Source organism: Ascaphus truei, chromosome 3 (assembly GCF_040206685.1).
Source record: "Ascaphus truei isolate aAscTru1 chromosome 3, aAscTru1.hap1, whole genome shotgun sequence".
Lineage (NCBI taxonomy): Eukaryota > Metazoa > Chordata > Amphibia > Anura > Ascaphidae > Ascaphus > Ascaphus truei.
Window position 1 is genome coordinate 248,893,040 of NC_134485.1, and position 13,709 is coordinate 248,906,748.

The window sequence follows — 13,709 nt, forward strand, 5'->3', positions numbered from 1 at the left end:
CAAGAAGCCTAACATATAAAATGGGGGAGCTTGAATTAATAGCTACAAGGGAGCAGTATGATATCACAGGCATTACTGAAACATGGTGGGATGAAACTCATGACTGGACAGTTAATTTAAAGGGGTATTCTCTTTTTCGGAAGGATCGAACAAATAGAAGGGGAGGTGGAGTATGTCTATATGTTAAACCAGATCTAAAACCTATTATAAGGGATGATGTCTATGAAGGGAATGATGAAAATATAGTGACCTTGTGGATAGAAATTAGCAGTGGAGGTAAAAGTATAAAGAAAATGTTTGTGGGAATATGCTATAAACCACCAAATATCTGTGAGATTGAGGAAGCTAAAATACATTTGCAAATGGAGAAGGCATCAAAACTGGGTCATGTTTGCATACTGGGGGATTTTAATTATCCAGACATAGACTGGGGCAATGAGATTAGCGTTACAACAAAAGGAAACAGGTTTTTGGGGGTGCTTACAGATAATTATATGACCCAAATTATTGAGGAACCAACCAGGAGAGGGGCAGTTCTGGATTTGGTCATATCAAACAATGTAGAAGTAATAACAAATATTCAAGTCCTGGAACATTTGGGTAACAGTGATCATAACATGGTCTCATTTGAAATAAATTATCAAAAAAAATATTACTTGGGTTCAACAAAGACTTTAAAGTTTAGAAAGGCAGATTTTAATACACTGAGGTCTAATCTAGTAGTAATACAATGGGATGATGTTTTTGCAGGGAAAAATGTAGAAGATAAATGGGCAGTCTTTAAAACATTGTTAGAAAAGCACACTTATCAGTGTATACCCTTGGGTAATAAGTATAAAAGAAATAAGTCAAAACCAATGTGGCTAAATAAACAGGTAGGGGAGGAAATGGACAAGAAGAGGAAGGTGTTTAGATTCTTTAAGTCAGAAGGGACAGAGACATCGTATCAGAATTATAAGGAATGTAACAAAAATTGCAAAAGAGCAATTAAATTAGCAAAAAGGGATAATGAAAAAAGGATTGCAATAGAAAGTAAGGTCAACCCTAAAAAGTTCTTTAAGTACCTTAATAACAAAAAAATGAGAAAAGAAAATATAGGACCCTTTCAGTGTGAGATGGGTAGGCAGATTATTGGAGATAAGGAAAAAGCAGAGGTATTAAACAAATTCTTTGCCTCTGTGTTTACCAGGGACGAATCAAGTTCAATAGTACCGCCACAGGAGGAAGCCACAACCTCCATATTAATGATCAATTGGTTAACTGAGGAAGAAGTTCATAAGCGACTTGAAAAAATTAAAGTAAATAAGGCACCTGGCCCTGATGGCATACATCCAAGAGTTCTCAAGGAGTTAAGCTCAGTAATAGCAAAATCATTATATTTAATATTCAAGGACTCCATTTCCACAGGCTCAGTACCACAAGATTGGCGTAAAGCAGATGTGGTGCCTATATTTAAAAAGGGAGCTAGATCACACCCGGGGAATTACAGACCTGTAAGCCTGATTTCAATAGTAGGGAATCTACTTGAAGCTTTAATACGGGATAATATTTAGGAATACCTAATGGAAAACAAAATTATTAGTAATAGTCAGCATGGATTGATGAAGGATAGATCTTGCCAAACTAACCTTATTTGTTTCTTTGAGGAGGTAAGTAGGAAATTAGACCAGGGTAATGCAGTTGATGGGGTCTACTTAGATTTTGCAAAGGCTTTTGATACGGTTTCACACAAGAGGTTGGTGTACAAAATAAAGAAAATTGGACTCAGTAAAAATACACTGGCGACACACTTTATTCGAGCTCGGCTAGTCCCACGAATTCGGGTATACCCGGGTGTATTGAGGTTTGTGACTGTTTTCTGCCCAAGTACATTGGGTTATTTTCCAGGCAGGGATTGAAGCATTTTATTCCCGCTGGCTGCAATACTGCACAGTATATATATATATATATACTGCATTACAATTCATGAATTTATGCCATCTGGTAGACACGCGAAGCATTGCAGCCTATTAAATCCTAATCATTATCATTTAACAGATCAGCCGCCCGTCAGCCAGGCATGAACCCAGGCTGGGAAGGCAAACGCAACGGGGCTTGTCAGAGGTGAGGAGCGGCGCATTCCAGGTATCTGCCAGGTACATACTGGGTATTTGCTCGAATAAAGTGTGTCGGTGCAGTATATGCACCTGGATTGAAAACTGGTTAAAGGACAGACAACAGAGGGTTGTCATAAATGGAACTTTTTCAGGTTGGTCTAAAGTCGTGAGTGGAGTACCTCAAGGATCGGTACTGGGACCCCTGCTTTTTAACTTGTTTATTAATGACCTTGAGGTTGGAATCGAGAGTAAAGTCTCCATCTTTGCTGATGATACTAAATTGTGTAAGGTAATAGAATCAGAGCAGGATGTAATTTCTCTTCAGAAGGACTTGGAGAGACTGGAAACGTGGGCAGGTAAATGGCAAATGAGGTTTATTACAGATAAATGTAAGGTTATGCATTTGGGATGCAAGAATAAAAAGGCGACTTACAAATTAAATGGAGATATATTGGGGGAATCCTTGATGGAGAAGGATTTAGGAGTGCTTGTAGACAGCAGGCTTAGCAATAGTGCCCAATGTCATGCAGTAGCTGCAAAGGCAAACAAGATCTTATCTTGCATCAAGGGGCAATGGATGGAAGGGAAGTAAACATAATTATGCCCCTTTACAAAGCATTAGTAAAACCACAACTTGAATATGGAGTACAATTTTGGGCACCAATCCTACGAAAAGACATTATGGAACTAGAGAGAGTGCAGAGAAGAGCCACCAAATTAATAAAGGGGATGGACATTCTAACTTATGAGGAGAGGCTAGCTAAATTAGATTTATTTACATTAGAAAAGAGGCGTCTAAGAGGGGATGTGATAACTATATACAAATATTTTCAGGGACAATACAAGGAGCTTTCAAAAGAACTATTCATTCCACGGGCAGTACAAAGGAATTGGGGCCATCCCTTAAGGTTGGGGGAAAGGAAATTTCACCAGCAACAAAGGAAAGGGTTCTTTACAGTAAGGGCAGTTAAAATGTGGAATTCATTACCCATGGAGACTGTGATGGCAGATACAATAGATTTGTTCAAAAAAAGGTTGGACATCTTTTAAGATGGGAAAGGTATACAGGGATATACCAAATAAGTATACATGGGAAGGATGTTGATCCAGGGATTAATCTGATTGCCAATTCTTGGAGTCAGGAAGGAATTAATTTTTCCCCTTAATGGGGTTTTTTGTTTGCCTTCCTCTGGATCAATAAGTAAGTATAGATATAGAATAAAGTATCTGTTGTCTAAATTTAGCATAGGTTGAACTTGATGGACGTTCGTCTTTTTTCAACCTCATCTACTATGTAACTATGTAACTATGACTTGCAGGTGTTTAAAAAAAACGCAGTTCGGAAGAAGACGCAACGTTATATTTTTGTAATACTGTACTTATTTTCCCTTTAGTATCCTGTACACAGTACAGTATGTGTCCTCATATTTTTTATGTGTATGGCTAAGGAGCCTCGTACTACTGTAAACAGTATGCACTCGTAACGTTAATCTCTGCTTCAAATATAAATCTTCAAATTACAAACACACAGACTTGCAGAACTGTACGGCTGTACTGTGTACTGTAGGTTGAATTGCTATTAGACTTTCAAGACAACAACTCACAATTGCCCACTTGAGTTTCTAGATGGTATTGCAGACAATGCTAAAATACACATACTGTAGGTGTTGTAGAGAACTGCTCACCTATTTAACATAAGGTCCTAAAACGGCAGGTGCAAAGGAGGTAATATACATACGTTATACAGAGTGAACAAAGAAGTTCAAAGATCCCCCTATATATGTACTCTAACCCAAGCGTATATATGTTTCTTAGGCCACAAGGAAAAAAGTTCCTATACCAGAAACAGGCAGCATCAAGTGTTGCAAGTACAGCAGCCGTTTGACTAGCGCTTTAACCCGCTCCCTCCCCCTTCCCCTATCCTACCTTCTGTGTAAGCAATTTCTTTGCTGGTGTCCTGCCGACGGGCAGCGCTGTGTGTTGTAGCTCAGCAGCTGTTTGACTAGCGCCTTACCACGTGTGTACACACTGGCTGGCCTTTTGGTTTTGCTGTTACTTCACAGTAACTTGTAACTATCGGTTTGCTACACTGTTTTCAGCTGATGGATCCATGTTCCAACAAGGGAAGGGATATAATCATTTATAGGGATACCTTTTAAAAGAGAGGACACTTTGGATACCAAAATAGGGCCTTGATACCCTATGTATGGAATATAGTGTGGTATTAACTACATAGAAATTGGTGAGGTGCTGACTACATAGAACCTTGCTTATTGTACATTATTGTGTCTGATATTTCCACTATTCTATTGCCTGGAGCAGGCCACTGAATATACATAGGTAATGTGTTAAACTCGAAGGGCATCACATATTGAAATCATACGCTGGAACTGATGGGGTTAATTTCTGATATTAATCACTATTGAGATACCCTATTTCAATATTATACCCCCATCTGGACTCCATGTTGCTCCTCCAAGGGGTTCAGTTAACATCTATATTTTATCCATTTGAGTGTTATTTATTAATTATGTATTAAAACTTTTTTGTTTTGCGCCGTTTTCCATTTTTAGTTTCTGGTATAGGAATTATTTTCCTTGTGGCCTAAGAAACATATATACGCTTGGGTTTGAGTGCATATATAGGGGGATAGACAATGCTAATATGCAATTTACAGCGCCCGATAAATGGATTCTGCGCAAGCTAAAAAACTGATAGAAACTCGAGTCAATTGCTTTATGGTTGGAAAACATAGCGCGTCATGACCCGGTATTCAGAGCAGTACCTTGTGCGAGGCTTTAGAATAAAAGCTGGCGCAGCTGTAGATGGCAAATGCACCAATAATCATGTACATTTCCATTTTGCTTACATTTGCTATTGACATGAAATTTAAATTAAGTAGACATGAAATTATCCAGACAAAACATGTAGCAAGTTACATACTGTACAGTAGATGTTTTCATGAAGTACTTTAACACATGCTGTGTCCAATGTTTGACCGCCGCCACCCAGAGGATTAGCATAAGTGCGACTAACATGATGGGGATAGAGGCTACTGATCAACTTTCAGCAAACAAAAGTTGCATCTCATGGTGGCAACTTGAGAAAGACAGCTGTGTCTGCCGAAACGTCATTACTTGGCCCAATAAATATTTTTTTTTGCAGAAATCCGTGTTGCCCGGTTTCCTCTCTGATCTCATGGCAGCAGCCATTTTTGTACTACAGTTCTAAATGCATATTGTTTTTGCAGCTAACTAAATGCTTTACCGAGGTGAGATTTCACACGTGATTTGAAGATAGGGAGGGGTGAGGATTAGACAAATCTGGCGAGAGCGAGTTCCACAGGTAGAGAGCCACAAGCGAGAGTGCTGTAGACAAGAATAGAGCAGAGAGGAGGTAACCTTCAGTGCAGGTAGAAGAATCAAGAGCATTAAATATAGAATTTTATAGTTCGAGGAATTTGATGTGGAGCCATTGAAGGGATTTCAGGAGGAAAGTTGCAGAGAGATCTAGGAGAGACATTTTTAATAGATTGCCGAGTATGGAATTGGGAGTCAGGAAGGTTATGGAAGAGAAAATTGAAATAGTCAAGTCAAGAGGTAATGAGGGGATATATGAGGTTTTAGTGCGAAAGAGGAACAGAGAATTCTGGTAATGTTGTGAAGGAAAATGGGCAAGTTTTACCGTCCACATGAATGCGAGAAGGAAAGGAACTTGTCAAATATTATACCTACAAACAAAGATGCCCAAAGCTACAGGCTATGTGTGTTTGTTAAATATTATACCTAGACAGCATGCGTGGGGGCTGGGTGAGTAGAAGGGTTATTGACTGGGACAGAAAATGGAGCAATCGGGCCTGGATTCAGAAGGATAAAATGATAAGCTCAGGTTTTATACATTGCAAATTGGTGGTGCCTTCACTTGTGCTCAATGCAATCCATGAAAAATATAAAAATGTAGAAAAACAATGTAGAGTAACACTTCGTTAAGGATGCTGTCACCTCTGTGAAAACGATAACAGTAGATCCTATTTCACCCTAAATACTTCAAGGAAGGTGATGGAGATGACCATATAACATACAAACACCACCACCAAACAATTAACCTTTTAACAGCCTGAATCCATAATCAGAGTGTATCCCAATCAATTAAAGATGTAACCTTGTATACCCTAGTACTCATAGATCACACCGTGAATGATGGTTAGTATAAATACTGTACACTTACAAAAGCATAGAGTAGAGTAATGCTGCACTCCCCAAATAGCAAAATAAATAATAAATACCGGTGCTCCTGGTTCAGGAATTTCTGGGTGGTGCTCCAATATCTTATAGGAAGCAAAAACCTGGGCACTGCGGATTTCTGCTTAGAAAATTTATTGTGATGTACTGTACATCATTGGCTCACAATAAATTTTCTAAGCAGAAATCTGCAGTGCCCAGGTTTTTCCTTCCTATTAGTATCAATACACTCACATGAATTAAGTTTGATTATGAAAAATGCACCTCTAATTGATGGATAATTCTCAGCGATATGTGGAAAAGAAAAATGAAAACATAGCACAGAACTGTTACATACTAAAATTTAATAAACTCACATTTAAAACAAACACTTGGAATAAAACTAACGAATTCCTTCGTCCTTTGTAAGCCGTTAAACCATTTAAGCCTGGTTGTGGGGGCCCTTTGATGTCCTTTGCTCCGTGCCTGCTTGGATCCTTGCCTCTGTGTGTCCACGTGCAGTCTCCTCTGGTATTGCGCCCTGGTATGCGTCACCTTTCGATGACGTCACACGTCCTCTCGCACGATTAGGAGCCGATTGCACACAAACCAATACCTCTGGATTCAGCACACGATCCTCGGCAGTCCCTGCAACTCCAATTTAGGGGTTCCAGGGTTGGCACAAAGTCCCACAGTTAACTTTAGGCAATGGAGGCACATCCAATGAAAATAGATTTACATATGAAAAGCTATGTATATATACACAAACACACAAACACACACACACACACACACACACTTATTTATGTATGATAAGGAATTCTAAGATGCTACAAATGCTGCAAACTGACAACATGTAGCCCCTATAACATGATCATCATTGTGACTCATACATAAACTTAATGTAAATGAATATGCGTTTCAACATGCCAGGTTTAGAATACGTTTCTAAAAAATATCATTACTAGTAGGCACGGGTGCATTGTATATTAATGAATGCAGAGTTTCTCACCGTGCCAGTGGTGGCTACTCATTGCAATAAAATGCGATGCGCCCTGGTCTACCGTTGTGCGACATACAGTGTAACACAATATGTCGCTACTTGAAACTTTTGCGGTACTTTGTGTGAGCTGTAATGCCACCACGCCAGTGAATATAATAACAGCTGCTACATTTGTAGCATTGTAAATGCAGTTTTGTCTTCAAGCAAAGAAGGATTTAAGAAATAAGCCTCCAAGCGAAAAAAAAGTTAAATGGCAATTAAGTAATGATATGTATTAGTATAACCCAAGTACATGCTTAATCTGTTAAAACAATTAGAAAAAGTACCTACTACCTAATTTAAGTTCTTATATTTTATGTTCTGAAAGAAGAAGTGCTGGTCTTTCTGACCTGCTGCTCTGGAGTTGCAACAAAAATCATATTGTATTCTCCTAATTCATAATTACATTTTAGTACTGAACTAAGTGGAACAAACTGGGGATGCCCAATGTCCTATTAGTCAAGAAGGAGAGAAAAATGATTTCCAGTATCTGCATAAGCCTTACACAAAATTAGGAAATGCTAAGCAATGGTTCATTTGGTACATCTATTGAAGTGTTGACCATATAGTGCAAATGAGGTGTAAGTCACATTTGTGCATGTACTGTGTATTTCATTATTCCAAAGACCATAATAGCTGAACTAAATCTTCAAATCATTTATATATTTTTAACACATAGCTATAAGCATTTAAAAGATTTATATATTTGGAGATGGTTCACTAGAGTTGCCAGCTATTCATTGCCCGCAGGGTCGTTTTTAAAATGGTGAAGCTGTCTGCTAGAATTAACTGTGCATTATAGACATGTCAACTAGAACCATCCTAAATAATATGGATTGTACAGTATAATAACCACTAGATCGCCATTTATGCTATTATGTTGCAAAAGAAAATGTTATTGGATAAATATAAAAACCGCAGACCACCAATAGAACTACAATCGGTATTTGAGATGGGCGAATGTGTCAAAATTAGAGCTGCAAATTCTTTGCTGTTTTTTTTTTTAACAAAATACGATTCGCAGACAGATATTAACAGGCGGTTTGAAGAGAAAAGTATTTGGGCGACTGCTCCTGCAACCGTCATCATTTTACATTCATACATGTAGCATTGATGTTGATGTGATGTTGTAACATTTGATTCACCCAGATCTTACAGAGAGGGAGCGCAAGAGTCATTTTAGTATAGTCCCAAGTGCTATATATATCCCCTGAATCCTGCCTTTAAAACAACACTTGGAGAGAAACCTGTGCTAAGATACATGGGGGACATGCGAATGGCATATAAAAAGTATATTTGAATGACTTCTATTCGTAAATCTTTCAGGTTTTGCAGAAATAGGACGGTAGGCGAGCGTCACATTTTTTCCCAAAGTCGCGATAATCCCCATATTTAAGGCAAACTCAAATGTTGACAAAATATTCTCTCATCTCAAATCAGTATATCCTTCAAATTTCACAAAGAGTGTGTTTTGAATGTATTTATGAAATATGCTTTTTTTCGGAAATATGTTTGTTTGTTTTATTATATGCCCAGAAGAATGCTCAATCATTGTAAAGCAGAATTATTTACAAGTGGGTCATTGTTCACTCTGTTGTCTTCAAATTCAAACCGACAGTCACATTTTACATTTCTGTACTGTTCCCATGAAAGCATTGTTATTATGTCACCTTTAAATACACATATTTAAGTTCTCTATGATGAAATGCATCTTAATGATATAGCACTCCAAAAATATGTGCTTGCATCTCTACTGATAAATACGTGTTTTGCTGCCGAATTAATCCATGTATATAATAGGTGTTCTATGTGTAACGGTTTTTCCAGCCCCACCTAATCTCACATTGGCCCCTGTGGTCTACTGGCCCCATTACATGTAGGTATGTTGTGTGGTGCACCTGCTGGCGTACAGGACTCCTGAGTCTCCCCCTGGGTTGGTATGGGGATATCAGCACGACAGGCATCTGAGGTAGTGTGATCAGAGTCTTACTCACATCTGATGCAGCGCCTCCACCTCATCAGGATCTCTGCGTCCGCATGGGGATGTGACTGATGATGACCTCCTCTGTGGTGCCTCATTCTGTGCAATGACTCCACACATACACAGCAATTACAGTATAGTACACAGTACGCAGCATATATGGTTTTTACAGACCCGGTCCCTGCCCAGAGGAGCTTACAATCTGTTTTTGTTGCCTGTGGCTTTGGTGTCTTGACTTGCCCAAGGCCACAAGGAGCCGACACCAGGATTCAAACCGGACCCAAACTCTGTCCCATTATTTACAGTCAGTGTCTTTATTCACTGAGCCACTAGAGATCAAGTTCTTTCAAATCTAAGGCTGTCACACATTTTAATCTGGTCTGTAACTGTTAACTGTATATATTATACGCCCATAATATATATTATCTTTAACTGTGCATGCAATGTCTTGTATATAATGTATACCCTGCTCATTTATGTAATTGTATTTGTAACCATGTATTATTTGTGTTAACTCTGTGCCCAGGGCATACTTGAAAACGAGAGGTACAGTAACTCTCAATGTATTACTTCCTGGTAAAATATTTTGTAAATAAATAAATAAGAGTTGAACACTTTTTCCTGCATCGTTTTTTAAAAATGCAGAAAGGGATTACACGATGAAATTAGTTATGTTAAGTAGCATTACAAAATGATTCTAAAATGTTGTTCTGCTGCAAAATATATATTGAAATATAGAAAGCGTATCTTTAATCTTTGCAATTACAAGTATAGCCTGGGTCCCCCTTGTCCCCTGTTTTATAGTAGCAAGGGAACTGCAAGTTCCAACAACCTCAGGGGCTGCAGTCCACATGTTGCCAGGCAACCAATAGGGCTGAGAGATTCTGACAGTTAAGGCAGTGAGTGAGGCAGTGACTCAGGAGTCAGTTTGTCAGGAGTCAGTTAGTGAGGAGTCAGTGAGTTGGAGCCAGGGTAGACAAGGGGAAGGGAGGGTGTGAGTGTCAGTGGCACTCAGACTAGGCTAGAAACTCCCCTTAGGTCCCAGATAGGTCCCAATCACGTGAAGCGGGTGACTGCTGCAGGGGAGGCCCCTTAGATAGGGATGCTTACCCATTTTACTATAGTGTCAGGGACACAAGGAAGACGCCGTGTGGTGATCCCGGTCTGTGGTCTGGGACCAGACCACTGCGGTGTTAACAAAGACTCTTAAAGGTGAGACCCTCTTACCGGAGTCCACCCAACGCAGAGGCGGACACCATCGCTGAGGACCACGTCGCTGGATCAGACGGATCCTCATTTATAAGTCGGCTGCACCGAGTACTGGAGTACTCGGCAAGTACCTCAACAAGTGCACCAACAGTTCACGGGAGAGCGCTACTCCTTACACTTTTGGGTGGGCTGGACACTTTGAAAGGGAAAGCAAGGAATTGGTGCCTAGCACCCAAAGTACATTTGGGACACTCACTGGTGGAACTGGGTGGGGTGTTCATTATACTGTGATGTGGCGTTATGTTATGTTGCACAGTTGTTGTTATAAGTTACTGTTCAGTAAATACTGTTACATATACCCTTGTGTGCAATTACTGACTGTTATGTCTTGGGAGGGGCTATCGCACTGTGTGAGGATCCTTCCCAGGAGGATATGCTGTTAGTATATTCATTACACACACCCCAGACTCCCAGTGGCAGAGGATCAGGCCTCCTGTTTGCCACTCAGGTAATAGCATCACACGTGGTCACCCTAGACAAGAGGGCGGAAAGGGGTCTACACAAAATAAGGATTCATCTCTAGTGCTGTCAAAACATGCAGCCCTGGACAACTCATACTGGCTTACCTCAAATATGATTAGTACATAGACACCCGCTAAGATGACAGCTGCAATTGTTACTTGAGTCTCTATGTTTGCACGAAGGTACTGATGAGATAAAGTCAGTGGAACTAGTTCGGTCTCCTGTAGAAATGCTTGAATGTTTATTGAAATTGTATCACTATAGAGAGAGGAAGGAAAACAATGTAGCTTTAAAAAAAATTAGCCCCTAACCATGGGTAATTTCTTTTGAGATTAAAATGGAAAACAAAAAAAAAACCACACAAATAGGTAAAAACATTTTCTCTACCGTTTCAAATGCAGATGAATGAAACATCAAAGTTATATTTAAAAATCATCCCAAGAAACATTCTTAAAAGTGGAGAATGGTAAAGTACCATTAAAACCAATTAGACTTATTTAATCCAACCACCGAAGTAACAAACTAAGACCCTTCTACAACATGGTGTAAAGCCATTAAAGCCTCATTAGTGAGCCATTACGTCCCATCATCTCTAAAGGGAGTTTAAACGCTTTACTAATGGGGTGATGAATTTGCTTCATATTGAATTGGAACCCAAGGTCATTAGCATGCAAGAAATGTTTCTTTTGCTCTAATAATGAATACATACTGTAATTGTTAGATTTTTATTTATTTAGAAAAAATGTTTTACCAGGAAGTAATACATTGAGAGTTACCTCTCGTTTTTAAGTATGTCCCGGGCACAGCATTATAAAAAACACAATTTTATATTAAACGAACAGGGTTATACAGTCAATTAACAGACATTTAATTTCATGAAATATATTTTATTAAGAAATATTTCGTTTTTTTTTATTGTATGCCCAGAGGAATGCTCAATCATTGTAAAACTGATTCACTTGAGTCTCTATGTTTGCACGAAGGTACTGATGATGTACAGGTGCGCCGATGAGTATTCAACAACTTGCCTTGGAAAATCTGGGGCAATCACCAACAAAACCCAGGTACATGCTGCAACATTTCTGTGACATTTCTGCAGAGACTAATGGCCCATTGGATTAACACAGCACGGGTCCCTGGCAGTCCCATTAATTTTGAATGGGACTGTGTCACGGTAGCTTATGACAAGATATAATGAACACCAAATATCTGGGTTGAACTGAACGAGGCTTAGATATAATAAAATATAATTTATTCCTTAAATAAGGTTAACACATCAATATAGTATAATTAACAGACAAGAAGATAACACTTACTTAGGGTTGGGGGAATGGAGAAGTATCAGCTAGCAATTCTCCATCAATCCAGTGACATTCCAGGTGGAATCAGAAGCACAACTCCAGCACAACTAAAAACTGTAGGGTTGACACAGTTCATATACCTGTGCAACCCTATTCTTAACATTGAACACAGCCTATTGGTGAACAATTATCTGTATTCACTCTCTAATGTGGAGACACAGACTAACAGACTAACCCATGCCCTCAGGTAACAATTAGACTGGCAGAGTTTGTTGATTGACTAATACTTAATCCCTAGACATTGGGTAACAATCAAGGCAGTTACTTTTTGATCACCGTGCTTAGGCTACTCAGCCGTCTGCCCTTCATGACTTATTAGCCTAGCAAATGGCGTCTATATTTTCAGAACAGATCCAAAATAAAATACATATACACTTTAATATCTACACATATTAATAAGTTCCATTCTGGTGGGCTCAGTGGGTCGACCTTTGCCAGTTTTTTATGCCTACAGTGACTCCACATATTGGCCAAATATGAACTCTGCGACCTCCAGAACTAGAGATACAGAAATGCACTTTAAAACATTAAAATACATGCTTATAATGAAACATGGGAACAGGGGAACATACATTTTCAAGGTACAACAAGGTGCAAACCTCATCCCTGGACCCCAATCCAGTTAACCCCTTGTCTCTCTGGTGAGTTCAGGGGATGGCCATATGGGGTGCAACCCCTTTAATACCGGGCCACCCCCTTTCTCCCTCTACAGACTGCCAGGGACCCCCGCTCTTAATCCGATGGGCCATTAGTCTGTCTGCAGAAATGTCACTGAAATGTTGCAGCATGTACCCAGCATGTACCTGGGTCTTGTTGGTGATTGCCCCAGATTTGTTTTAGAATACTCGTCGGCACTACAGTATGTTCTTATTCAGCTACAGTCAATGTTTTTAAAGTGCAACTAGTGTCAGCATTTAATATTTACCCCACCCACCAAAAAAATCCAGTACTTTATTAGCATACATAAAAACACAAATATTCATATCAAGCGCCCAGATTAAATTATTATATATTGCTTTTTTTTAATCAAATGAATTCTTAACTAACCTGTTCAGTATTTCAAAGGTTCTTGTTCTGATAACGTGTTCCTTTCTTCTTGAACCCAAAGCTAGCGTCCAGTTGTAGATTACCTGCAAGAGATGGAGACCCATATTTACTAAACCATGCAATGCTGCAAAACACCTTGTGGAGCAGGAAAACACCTTACAAAATGTTCATTTGAATGGGCCATAAGGTATTTTCTGGTACTACAGGTGTCTTATAAAATAGCACCACTTC

General features: G+C 39.2%; 1 protein-coding gene across 2 annotated transcripts in view; it reads right to left on the reverse strand.

Moving 5' to 3' along the window:
• Positions 1 to 13,709, reverse strand: part of OCA2 (OCA2 melanosomal transmembrane protein) — a 459,069-nt gene that overhangs the window by 230,876 nt on the left and 214,484 nt on the right. For both annotated transcript variants that reach the window (XM_075590565.1, XM_075590564.1), the window contains exons 8-9: positions 13,479 to 13,561; positions 11,175 to 11,328 (exon numbers count right to left, since the gene is read on the reverse strand). In XM_075590565.1, the coding sequence (XP_075446680.1) occupies positions 11,175 to 11,328; positions 13,479 to 13,561 (237 nt within the window). The remainder of the gene's footprint in view (positions 1 to 11,174; positions 11,329 to 13,478; positions 13,562 to 13,709) is intronic.